This window comes from Protopterus annectens, chromosome 4.part0 (assembly GCF_019279795.1).
Source record: "Protopterus annectens isolate FY-2018-M chromosome 4.part0, PAN1.0, whole genome shotgun sequence".
NCBI lineage: Eukaryota > Metazoa > Chordata > Ceratodontiformes > Protopteridae > Protopterus > Protopterus annectens.
The window spans coordinates 696,809,934-696,822,872 of NC_056733.1; the positions used below are offsets into that span (position 1 = coordinate 696,809,934).

The window sequence follows — 12,939 nt, forward strand, 5'->3', positions numbered from 1 at the left end:
CAAAACTAAATGAAAAAATAAAGTATTTGTATCTGCTCCACCTCTAATGTTACTGTATGCATACTATTGTTTGTCACATGCAAATCAAGAGAAATATTTTCTGCTTTTGCTTTTTTCACTTATAAACAGACAGCAGAGATTAACTTGGTAAGGCTTCAAAACTGGATCAGTGTAACAAAGATGCACTGCTTGTCCTTAATTCAAAATTGATATTAAAGTTGAGCTAAAAGATGAAATCAAAGTAGCCTATCTGCTCTTAAAATGAGTTTTCTCATTAGTTGCTTAACGTCACTGTCTTTCTGTCATTTAAATTTGCATTCTCACTTTTTTTTAAGGAAGATCTCTTCCACAAAGTGCTTTCCATACCCATAACTTGCTCCACCTTCACTGATTATTCTGAAGGAAGTTTTGCTTCCTTGCCGATGTGCTGACATAATGTTGGGATCATCAGTGTACATTCCTAAGTCAGTAAGAGGGACAAAGGTGCTCAGAGAGAGAAGATTTTCAGATTGAGGCAGTTTTACTTGCATTCTTCATATAATTTTCAGTTTTAAGGCTGGATACACATTGAAGGTGAAAACGGTCTTCAAACCCCAATATGTTCTGCATTCATTTCATGTGGAAACAAATGTGAAGGCTGCTTCTGTTTCAAGCACATCACTTGCAGCACAAAGCCTATACTCTTAACTGTCCATAATTTTGCCTAATGCCACTGTATCCTACCTTTCATCTATCCATGATCTTTACAGAATGTCCCTGATTTTGTCTCATATTTTTACCTTATCCATCCCTCATAAACTTGTTATGTTCTAGTAATCACTGAGGATTACAGTTGGATACTAATGTTAAATATCAGAGGTTTATAGTTTATAATTCATTTTATCTGGAAAATGCATGCTGATGCAAAACTTGTTCCATTAATAAATGGAAATACTGCACTCAAACCGTGTGCAGCACTACCATGATATTTGCTTCCTTATATAAAAACAGAGGAAAGAGTCCCCACCTTCTACTGCAGAAAAGATCCAACTTTGTATCATTAAATCAGCAAGCATGAAGATGTGAAGTATTGTTCTTGTAAGTCCATGGAGAGCCAAAGTGTATTAGTAGGAAATAACAGTAAAATAAAGCAAAAATAATATCTATTAAATTGTATTTGCAGAGTTGGAAGGAAGCCTTCCAGCAATCCAGCCATTCTAGAATCATTGCAGGTAAGTGCAAAAAATAGTTGCAGATGATCTAATGCCTTGTTATTAAATATTTTCATGAAGATACATGAAAAATGCATATAAATATGCATGTATCAACAATTCTTTCATGAAGCCTGAGTCAAAGGCATTTGGCTTGTTTTAACTTTACATTACTTTTCAAATCTGGCAAATATTTGCATTGAAGTAGTGCATATAAGGAAACATTCACATTCACAATGCTTGTCATAAAACTGAAGAAGCAAGATATACCCTTAATAAAATACAAAAAAGGAAATATTTGAATGATATCAAAGAGATATGCAAACTTGCAGCTGTAATGATTACATTTTAACTGAAAGTGGGTATCATAAAAAACAACTACAGCCAGCAACTTATACTTTTTCTTCTGTCATTTTGTTTATTTTTTTCCAAAGCCCCTGTGAATTGTTTACAAAACAATATAGCAAAAAATGAGGTATTTTATATCACACACTGATACTTGAGTTATATAATACTGTTTAAAGCAAAATAGTAGTTTTCTGACATCACAGTTTGTCCCACTGATTATCCTGTATTTGAAGCTCACAGCAGGATTTTACTGTTTTGCACATATGGAATATTCATGCAGACTGAAGGATTTTGCATATTATGGGCAACAAGCTCTCCTCTTATATAGTACACAATTCTATGTTGAATGATTCGCTCTATTATACCTTTTAGCTATTAAAAACATTCCACACAGCCTTACCATTTCCCGATTTTCCTTCCAGTTTTGTTTTGCCAGTGAAGTGGTACATGTGTTATGGTTAATTAAGTGGTTTAAACATGCATGTTCTGTGCTGTAGCAGACCGCACTATCACTGAAGCACTTTGCCTATAATTTAGAAGTAGCATCTTATTGTTGAAGAATTACTTGAATTATATTATTAGCATTAAATTGTAAACGCATGTCATTTCAGATAACTGCACAAGAAATGGCCTTATGGCCAACAATTTTAAGAAGCATTTGTATACAAAGGCAGAGATAACCAGTGTTTAGGTGAATAGTTTTAGTCACTGCAGATCAGAAGTGTAGCTATGGTGGAGCAAAGGGGTCACCCATCACTGGCGCAAGATGTCAGAATATGTGATTTTCTTATACTAGTAATGCATTTCCAGCAATGTATATGTGTGGGCTAGTATGCCAGTAAGGCATTTTCAGTCAGGGCTGAAGCACTGAGTACTGCCTGTTAGCTGTAACAAGTCTCTTGTTACACTCATGGAAAATGGTCTGATACAGTTTAAAGTAGAAAAGGACATTTTTTGGACCTGAAGTACATTTTTTGATCCTCATGTTAAAGTTGAGAAGGGGCATCAGATCGGGAAATGGCCCCGAACAGCAGAAGGGATAGTTACACCTCTGTTATAGAGTTTCATAATTACTTGTGGTTTCAACCCCAGTTCTTTTAAATATTTTCTACTGGAAGCTGGGTAAAAGATAAAGAAGAAGAATAAATTACACCAATAAAAATGCAGTCAAATGAAGAAGAACAGCATGAGAGGCAGCTTAAAAAATAAACATGAATGGTTAACTTCATGTCTTCTGTTTTTAAACTGTTTTAGTACAGGAAAATACTTCCCCAGGTTGAAACAAACATGCCACAGTTTAACATTTCTTTGTCTTTGACAAGAAAGTTTTTCTGAGTACACATGCACAGAAAGAATTCATGCAACATGTTTCCAAAGAACCTCTTTTCTTATTGATTTTTCAATGTAAATAGCATGGTGTATGCTTCATAAGTCTCTTTCACAGTGCCTTTCCCCCTCTCTGTTATCAAACTGCTTCAGTCCATCACCAACGTAATCAACATTTATTTGTCATTGACAAAAGCTTATTATATGAAGTCACTTGCTAAATGACATATGTCTATTGTCTCAAAGTTGTCCAATTTTCCCAATTAACATCAAAGGCATTAAATTGGCAAGCATGCATACCCATCTTAAAACTGGTCAGGGTTCATCCACTTTGTTCAGGATTTTGTGCCATACACAAACCCATTTGCTTCAATACATACAGCCTTATGCAGTCTGCCCTTGAGTGAAAACATCTGTTGTCCCTTTTTGTTTAAGTAGCCACAGAACACATAAATACTTTCACACACATTGTGATCACATAGTGGGGGTTATTCAGAAACACATAACTCAATGCACAAATCTGTTTCTATCACGATTGCTCAGTGTATTACTAGGCAGTGATTCAAAGATGACTGTAGTACTACATTGGTATGTAGGCTCTGACAAGTAGTTCTACAGTGGTCTCGGTGGATACTGTCATATGCATATCTGGCAGTTCCGGGGAGCGGCTAATGTAATTTAGCCATGTGCCCTGCCCCAAAGCTGCATCTCATGAATGTGTGCACATGTCTGTGGGTATAGTGGGACTATAGGGGGTTATGTGTGTGTCTGTGAGTGAGAACAACTGTCCTGGTGTCTGTGATCATGTGCACATGTGTGTGTGTGTTTGTGTGTGTGTGTGTGTGTGTGTGTGTGTGTGTGTGTGTGTGTGTGTGTGTGTGTGTGTGTGTGTGTCTGTAGATACCTGCACTGGGGAAAATAGTTAATGTTGTTGTTCCACCTACATTAAGTGTTCCGTTTCAGAGCTATGCAAATTATTTTAAAACAAGGTTCTGCTCAATTCAACTATTTCATCTCTTTGAATCACTTATTATCAGTGTAGCACTAATAAAGATCACCAGTGAAGCACTAGTAGAACTGCAATGATATTTTCTCTGGATTCCCCTCCCCATATGTGAAACTGTTTCCTTTTATGCAGCTGATAAAATCTATTTTTATTTCAAAACACTTAATGCCCTTTTGTTTATATAGCTGGAATTCAGCTAAAACAGTTCTACATGAAATTGCTTTGGTTTGTTTTTTTATGGCATTTTGTTGGTTTCTAAAACAAATCAGTTTGTTCATTGTTTTCAACATTCACTCAATAAAATCCTTATTAATTGCTGTACTTTACCACTAACTTAATCACCTGTACTGTTTCCTCTCTATATAATGCCTGTATCTACCTGCACTGTTTTCATCTCTATATATAATGCATGTATATACCTGTACTGTTTTCCTCTCTATATATAATGTATGTATATATCAAGTTTTGTCAGTCACTCTGCATATAATGTCATTTATCTATTGCATTTATAGCCTCAAGGCAACTCCGATATTCACTTTGTATAATGGATTTCGTCATTCTCTGCATATAGTATTATATAACTACTGTGTTTACCCTTGGCTGTGACTGAAATAGGTCCAGTGGGATCACTGCTCTAACCTGTTTAACAAATTCAAAATAAAATAAAATAAAATAAAATATAGGAGATGTGGGGTACAGAGGGAATGGGGCTTGCCCTCTGCAAATAACACTGGTCTGGAGTTTTCACTTTAAAGTCAATGATGCTACTGTCAGTTTAATCAGTGAATAAAAACAACAAAGATGAGTAAAGCAGTTTGATCACTTTGTGGGGTCGTTTACATCATTGGCTGTGGCTGTAGTGTCATGTGGGGCAGACTAAAAGAAAGGTTAAGGTATGTATCATGGAACATTTCAATGATATCAGGAATTGTAAATTTAGATGTCCTGTTGCAGAATATTTCCAGAAGGCTCGTTCAGGTTCTGATGTTGGAGGTGATTTGTGTCAGTAAATTAAATGAATTAGAAAGCAAACTGATTCTTAATTATAAAATATTACATCCTAGGACTTCAATTTAGAAGTCAACTTGAATTTTTAATATGATTGTTTGTGGGTGTTATTATGTATTATTTATTTATAGTGGCCGATGTGGTACAGCTGTTAGCGTTGTCGCCTCACAGCAAGAGGTTCTCCGGTTCAATTCTCGGCTGGAGCGCCTTCTGTGTGGAGTCTGCATGTCCTCCCCATGGTCGATTGAAGTTTAATAACATGCAGGTAGGTGTGTGCATGAATGGGTGTGCCTTCTTTGAAGGTTGGGCATCGGACTGGCACCTTGGCACTGTAAAAGTCCACTGCCAATCATTAGGGGACTGGAGTTCCACTGTGGCGACCCCTAACCGGGAAAAGCCAAAAGACATTAGTTTTTATTATGCATTATTTATGATTCCAGGTATTTGGGTTATTATTGTATAATTTGTTGTTTATCAGCAGTGGATGACTCAGAACTGTGATTCATGGTAATTTTGCACATTGTAGCACTTTAAGAGCATGAATTGTTTTATTATGTAATTATTTAATGATTGGGTTCCACCTGTATAAAAGTTGGTACAGTATACTTTCTCCTGAGAAAGTGAATGGCCGAGGTGCCAGATGCACTGTTGCACTTTTTATTAAAGCAAGGTGATCGAACTGTTTTACTCGTCTTTGTTGTTTTTGTTCTGGTTACATTTTAGAAAGTATTTATCAAGTTTAATCAGTGGAACAGCTTTCAATGGAAATATTACTAACAAGTTGTCTCATACTTTGTTCCATTCATAGTAGTTGTACAGAACACACCAAGCTTGGGGAAAGCACTTTAATAAGATAAAGCTACACCTGTGAAAACAGGCAATTTGCTAAATCAAACGTACTTTGGAGATAATAAGAAAGTACAACTAAATTCATCTAGAGCAAATCACAGAAGCCTTTACTTTACCCATGTATATAAACTGACAGAATGGAAAAAAAGTAAAAGAATATCATATGTGGCTATGTGAATAGTTTTAGCTGCCCATGTAGTCTCCCAATTCACAAGTTCATTTTATTCCATGATTATGCCAGATTGTTAAACTAGGGGCACCTTTATAAATTGTCAGGTACATTATTAAAAATAAGTTCCTCTCCATAGACAAAAAACTATAACCCTCAACAGAGTTCACTCCATATCTCCACCTGCAGAGTGGTTCTTGAGAACTCAGGAGAGTAACAATCACAACCATTTCATTAAGATTCATTATCCCTATACTAAATTCTCACTACAGGGTTATCTGGCATTGGAATTACACTAATAGTAGTGGTGATTTCATAAATTATGAGGAAAAAGGGGGATGCAAACACTAAATATTTACAATATGTGATACAAGGCTCAGTCGTTTTAAACATGATATCAGTTCTTCAGAAAAAACACTTCAGCTGTTAGATAACTTTACATGCTACACATAAGTTACTAGAATGGTGAAGCTCAAGAAATGGCATTAAAGTATATCATTGTATGACTGGATCTAGTACCTCAGTTTTATTTCTGAACTCTGCTGCCTCTCTCAAACTATAGTTCTGTTATGGAATTTCTTATTTGTTTGCAGCTATAACAAAATGCCTTCAGACGTCTGAGAGTTCAAATCCAGGTTTATTCGCTTATGGGGGTATTACATAGTCATGCTTTATTGACAAACAAAGATTTTAAACATAAAGAAGAATGGTCACCATTTTTGACAAGTACAGAGTACAGATGACTTCAGAGATGGATCCAGCACTAAGCAACCTAGGCAGCTGATTAGGACCCATGTTGGCTGGGGTGCTCCAGCTTCACTATAAAAAAAAAAAAAAAAAAAAATGGGGTCCTTTTAAAAATGCAGCAAGGCTTAGGAACTCACAGAGGAACTTCTTTACCTTGTGACTTCCATAAGCTCCAGAAACTTCCCTCACTAGTCATCCTAGTGACAGCTAAACCCACATGAGAGCTTTAGAAGGTGGATACAGAGAAATTTAGGAGGTATAGTTACTATAGCTACTGCCAGGGGGTCAGGGTGCCCTGATCCATTATCTTCCCTAGGGCCAAATTTGACCATGATCTGGCTTTGGATGACATATCAGTAAATTATAGCCAAAAAAGACCAAGTGGAGCTTTATTTAACATATTACCCTAGAAACGTTACCTCAGTTTGACATGTTTGGTCATAGATCAGCAGCAGTAGTAAGAAATATTCCCCATCCCTGAAAAAGAACTAGGGAAAATCACTTTATACATTACTGTGTCACTTGCTAACTTTAATGAGTCACTTCTGACAGTTACTGTAATGGCCAAACTACTGAAACATAGTGCAAAGTCATCCTCAGTCTAGAGCATTGTATATTCTCTAGTGATGCCTACCTTTCTGGTCAGGGAGCAAAAAGCAGCACAACCTCTTCAGCAGGTCCCTAAGGTCAGTTGATGCAAGACTGCAGCCCACAAAATGGTAAAACAGTGATACACCTTGCAGCTGAAAGAATCCATAAGAGAGAACATTAAAAAGATGTATGGTTACTATAAATCTGCAAAAGATGTATGACAAAAACTTATAACACACAAGATGCTATTACAAATCAACAAAACATGTATGACAAAAGCACATAACAAACAAGATGCAACTATAAATCAACAAAAGATATATGACAAAAACACATAATGATGCAAAGTACAGTTGTGTAAGTTGAATGTACCACAACAGTAGATTTTTGAATGACCACAGCTGCAGTAGCCTTAGTTATATGGGTTATATCTTGCTATGGATATAACAGCTGTATAGCTTCCAAAGCTTCATGGTACCTTCCACACACCCAAACTGCCAAGCATCTTGAGCTGAGCTTACTAAAAGTCAAGCTTGGGCACAAAGCCTTTTACAGCACTCCTGCAAGCAGAATGGGGGAGGCTGACGCATGAAACGACAATGCCATGAATAACAAAAATAAATAAATAAATAAATAAATATACACATTGTGGCATAAAAAGCAAACCCTCCAAAAAGGGGGGATGGAGGGAAGGAGTAGCTACTGCAGCTACTGCAGCAGTGATCATTCAAACATTTACTGTTATGATAAGTTCAACTTACACAACCGTACTATGTTCTTCATATACTGATCACTGCTGCAGTAGCCTTAGCTATATGGGTAGATTACCGTATCTAACTATATTTGGGAGGAGGAAGAAGAAGGGTCCAGGAGCCTTTGGAGAATGGTCCTAGCAAAGATTGATCTAGATCTAGAGAAGGAATCAGGCTTATAGTGCTTTGTAGAAGTATATAAAGCGGACCAAATAGCAGCTTTAGAATACTTCTAGAATCCAACCTTTTCCAAAAAGACATAGATGAAGCCAAGGCTCTAGTAGAGTAGTCCTTGACCCTACCTGGAATAGATTTGTCATGTTAAATATAACAAAAAGTAATAGCCTTAGACAACCATTTGGAAATAGTCTGTTTTGACACAGGTTGTTCCTTTTTCTAGCCTTCAGTAAAAACAGTGACCCTAATGATAATGGACATCAGCTGGGTATAACAGCCCCGTGTTTCTAATGCTTAGTCAAACACTCTGCTTGTGCTGTGCTGATGAGGTCATAACAAGGCCAAAATATGCATATCCGCAGCTAGTGGGGTTTGGCTTATTGACCTAAAATTGTCCATTAAAATGACAAAACAAGTCATTGGCATTCAGAATCGCCAAATAGCTGAAACACCTGATGTTCTTAAGGATCATTTGCATATATCCCATGTGCCTCTGATACAAGAGGTTTGGGAGGTCATGCAGTGGAAGTTCTAGCTTTGCTGGAGTTTTTATTTTGTTTTTACTGATTGTTTTTTCAGTGACCTTCCCACTCATTGTTTTAGTTTATTGTTTGGGATATTTTTGCATTGACCCTAATGATAATGGACATCAGCTGGGTATAACAGCCCCGTGTTTCTAATGCTTAGTCAAACACTCTGCTTGTGCTATGCTGATGAGATCATAACAAGGCCGAAATATGCATATCCGCAGCTAGTGGGCTTTGGCTTTATTGGCCTGAAATTGTCCATTAAAATGACAAAACAAGCCATGGGCATTGACCAGACAGCTGAAACACCTGATGTTCATAAGGATCATTTGCATATATCCCACGTGCCTCTGATACAAGAGGTTTGGGAGGTCACACAGTGGAAGTTCTAGCTTTGCTGGAGTTTTCATTTTCTTTTTACTGATTGGTTTTTCAGTGACCTTCTCACTCATTGTTTTAGTTTGTTGTTTGGGATATTTTTGCAGTGATCCTAATGATAATGGACATCAGCTGGGTATAACAGCCCTGTGTTTCTAATGCTTAGTCAAACACTCTGCTTGTGCTGCACTGATGAGGTCATAACAAGGCCAAAATATGCATATCTGCAGTTAGTGGGATTTGGCTTTATTGGCCTAAAATTGTCCATTAAAATGACAAAACAAGTCATGGGTATTCAGAATTGCCATATAGCTGAAACACCTGATGTTCATAAGGATCATTTGCATATATCCCATGTGCCTCTAATACAAGAGGTTTGGGAGGTCATGCAGTGGAAGTTATAGCTTTGCTGGAGTTTTCATTTTTTTACTGATTGGTTTTTCAGTGACCTTCTCACTCATTGTTTTAGTTTTTCTAGCCTTCACAAAAATGGACAGTTGATCCAAAAATCTGAAAGATTTCATTCTGTCAAAACAGTACCTGAGTTGTCTGTGGACATCCAAGATATGGAGTATCCATTCTCTCTTGTTTTTAGGTTCAGGAAAGAAAACAGGGAGATGGATAGTTTGGCTTAAAGTAAACTTAGATGCCATTTGAGGCATAAAGGAATGATTAGTTCTCAAACAAATCCAAGGGGTGGGAGGGTGGTGTAATGGTTAAGGTGTTTACTTAGAAACACAAGGTGCAGGGTTTGATTCTCACAGGGGGCAATTGGCTAGGCTTAAAATGGTCCATGAGAGCAGTTAGCTTAGTAATAATCTATGAATCTATGTTCCTATGGAAAATGAGGCAGGGCTGACTCACCATAACAGCTTACAACTCAGATACCTTTCTAGCAGAGGTCAGAGCAATCATTAAAACCATTTTCCATGTTAAGAACCTCAAGTCAGCCAGATTAGCTGGTTCAAATGCAGCAAGTGTTACCTTCTCTAACACAAAATTATGAGCCTAAGAATGGGCTAAGAGTTTATTTGGAGGCCTCTAATGAAAAACCCCTTTCAGGAACATTTTGCCATGAGACTGCCTTGAAAGAGCATGAGCAGACATGCTGAAGTGGCTGATAAATGAACCTTGATACAGGAATAAGAAAGGACACAGTGTAGTAACTCACACAAATCTTGTAAAAACAGATAACAACAGCCCTAAATGGGGCAGGAATTATTTTGTTGGCACCAGCTAGAACACTGTTTCCATTTGTTAATGTATAATGTTCTAGTAGTAGACTTTTTTGCCTTCATTACTACCTGCTGCACATCTTCAGTAAACAGGTTCCATTCTGTGAAAATGCTCATGGAAATTGCCCCTGGCTGTTTCCAAAAGAAGAGAAAAACCATTGTTGCCTGGGCCAGAAAGGAGTCAGAACAATGATCTTGGGGGATTACTTCCGAATCTTCAAAAATACCGTAGATATTAGTGGAAAGGGTAAAAAAGCATACAGGAACATTCCTGTCCAAAGAATAACAAAGGCCTCTGTCTTCCAGGCCTTCTTGCAAGGAGTCCTGGAACAGAGGTTTTACAGTTGATTGTTCAAAGAGGAGGCAAAGAGGTCTACTTGAGGAACTCCCCCAGATGAATCACATTTTGGAAGCCCCCCCTGATCTAATTTCCATTCATGAGGGTCTGCCCTGGTCCTGCTCAGATTGTCTGCCATGCAATTGTGCTCTGAGGGAATGCAGCATGCCTGTAGAGTGAGATTATGCTGTGAAACTACATCCCAAGCTAATATGGATAGTCTGCAAAGGGGGTTACAACCTGGTTCCTCCTTACTAGCTGATGTACCACATGACTGTGGTATTGTCTGTAACCATGTAAAAAGGTCCCGGAGATAAAGATGGTTCAGAGAGTTGAGTGCCTTGATCAGGGCAAGCATCTCCTTGATATTTATCTGCTTGCAGCTGTCCTTGGTGTCCCACACCCCCTGAATTTTTAACTGTGCTGAAATTGCTCCTCAAGCAAAGTCTGAGGATTCTGTAGTGACTGACTGCTTTGGAGCAAGGAGGGAAAAGGGAATATAAAGATACCTGCTATCTGCACAAAAAGGTTTAGCTTCTGACAAACTGCAGTACTGAGATCTAAAACAATAAAGGATGTTGATGCTGGGAACAAAGAGATTTCACATATCACTGTACCTTACTCATGTGAAGTCTTGCCAGGGTAATGCCATACCATGTGAATTGAGATATTATTACCAAAGTCTTAGAAAAAAAAAGTCTTAAATCCATCTAGATAAAGATCTTTTTTTCTTCTTGTGGAAAAACTTCTTTTTTTTCTTTTTTGGGGCACTATATAAGGAAAACTGCAAAAAGCAACACACACACAATCTAAAAGCACAAGAAGAAGGAGAGGGGAGGGCATGTTCTGAAAAAAATCCTCTTTAAACAACTCATACTATTTTCTGAGGGACTGAGAAAACCTCAGTGTTCTCCCACTGAAAACACTAATGCAATGCAGCAATAGACTCAGAGAAAGAGAACCCCCCCCCCCACAGGGAGAATCAGAAAATAAGTTCTCCTTTGAGTCTGAATCAGAAATTCAAATAAATCCTTGAATACGTCCCTGCATATTCTTGTTCAGATTCAGAATCTTGAATATCTTCAGGAAAAGCAGTGTTCCTGTTTCATTACCAGAAACTACTCTACAAGAAGGATCAATAGCTTGAATTAATCCCTGAGCCAGTTCTAGTAAACTACTCCTATCAAAGAAATTTGAGAAATAGCAGACACATACTTGATTTTCTGTTTCTTTTTTAAGAGCAAAAGTGGGGCCAACTGTATTACTAAAGGCAGCAGCTGTGCCCCCAGGGATGGGCACAGCATTCATAGGTTCATAGGTTCATAGGTAGGTACTAAGTTATCGGCCCTGGGGCCTATACAAGCCCAGCCAAAAAGGTACCCTGGCTTTTGCCACCCAAGAAAATTATTTTCCTGTGCCACTATCGAGCAGAGCCACATTCTCACACAACAGGGTAACCTTCTCTGTTCCCTCTCCCAGAACCAACTAAAGTGGCTCTCCCTTGCCAACTGAGGGGACTCCAACAGTCGCAGAGGTTGTGGCTAAGCCCCGGTCCATAGTGGCTGTAGGTGCTGCAACAGAGGGATACTGGGTAAAAGATGAGTGGTCTGAGGTACAATAAATGACTACAGCAGAGTCACCCACCTGCAGCTGACACAAACTGCTAGCCTGCTGTGGTGGCAAAAGCTGTTTGCTTAACTTTTTCATTTTGTAGCTGGAATAAGGAATGACCTTGGGACAGACAATCTGTTTCATGGTCAATACAAAAATGGTGCCATTTTCCCCGGGGAAGACAAGCAGCACATCCCAATAAAACTACTAGTCTAGAAAAGTTACTTTTTGACAGAAAAATAAAAATTAAAAGCACTTTCAAACCCTATGGCATCCTCATAATGGAAAAATCAATACAATTTCTCCACAGAAAATATGTCATCAGTTAGTTTACACTACTTTTAAACTGACAGAAAAGAAATGAGTAATCCATTTAAAAGTATGTTACAGTCTTGAGACAGTCCATTAAAACACAACATTCTCAGCTTTAAATACCTTTCCCAAAGTGGGGTATGGCATAATGATTAAGATGTTTAACTGGCAGACACAAGGTAGAGAGTTTGATTCTTACCTTTGAGAGAAACTGTCTAGGATTAAAACAGCCCACAAGACCAATTAGCCGAGTGCCTACTTGTGAATCTATAAATCTTCAGCAAATATAAAAAAATGAAAGCGTTTTCCCCAAAGGGAACTTATCTGCCTAGCGAAGGAAACCACAAGCCAACCATCAATCCTCGAAAGCCTCAGA

The 12,939-nt window shown here is 38.0% G+C and overlaps 1 protein-coding gene across 1 annotated transcript in view; it reads right to left on the reverse strand.

Moving 5' to 3' along the window:
- LOC122800280 (uncharacterized protein K02A2.6-like) overlaps positions 1-12,939 on the reverse strand; it is a 247,206-nt gene that overhangs the window by 82,488 nt on the left and 151,779 nt on the right. The window contains exon 4 of the mRNA XM_044069768.1: positions 7,278-7,386. Coding sequence (XP_043925703.1) covers positions 7,278-7,386 — 109 coding nt within the window. The remainder of the gene's footprint in view (positions 1-7,277; positions 7,387-12,939) is intronic.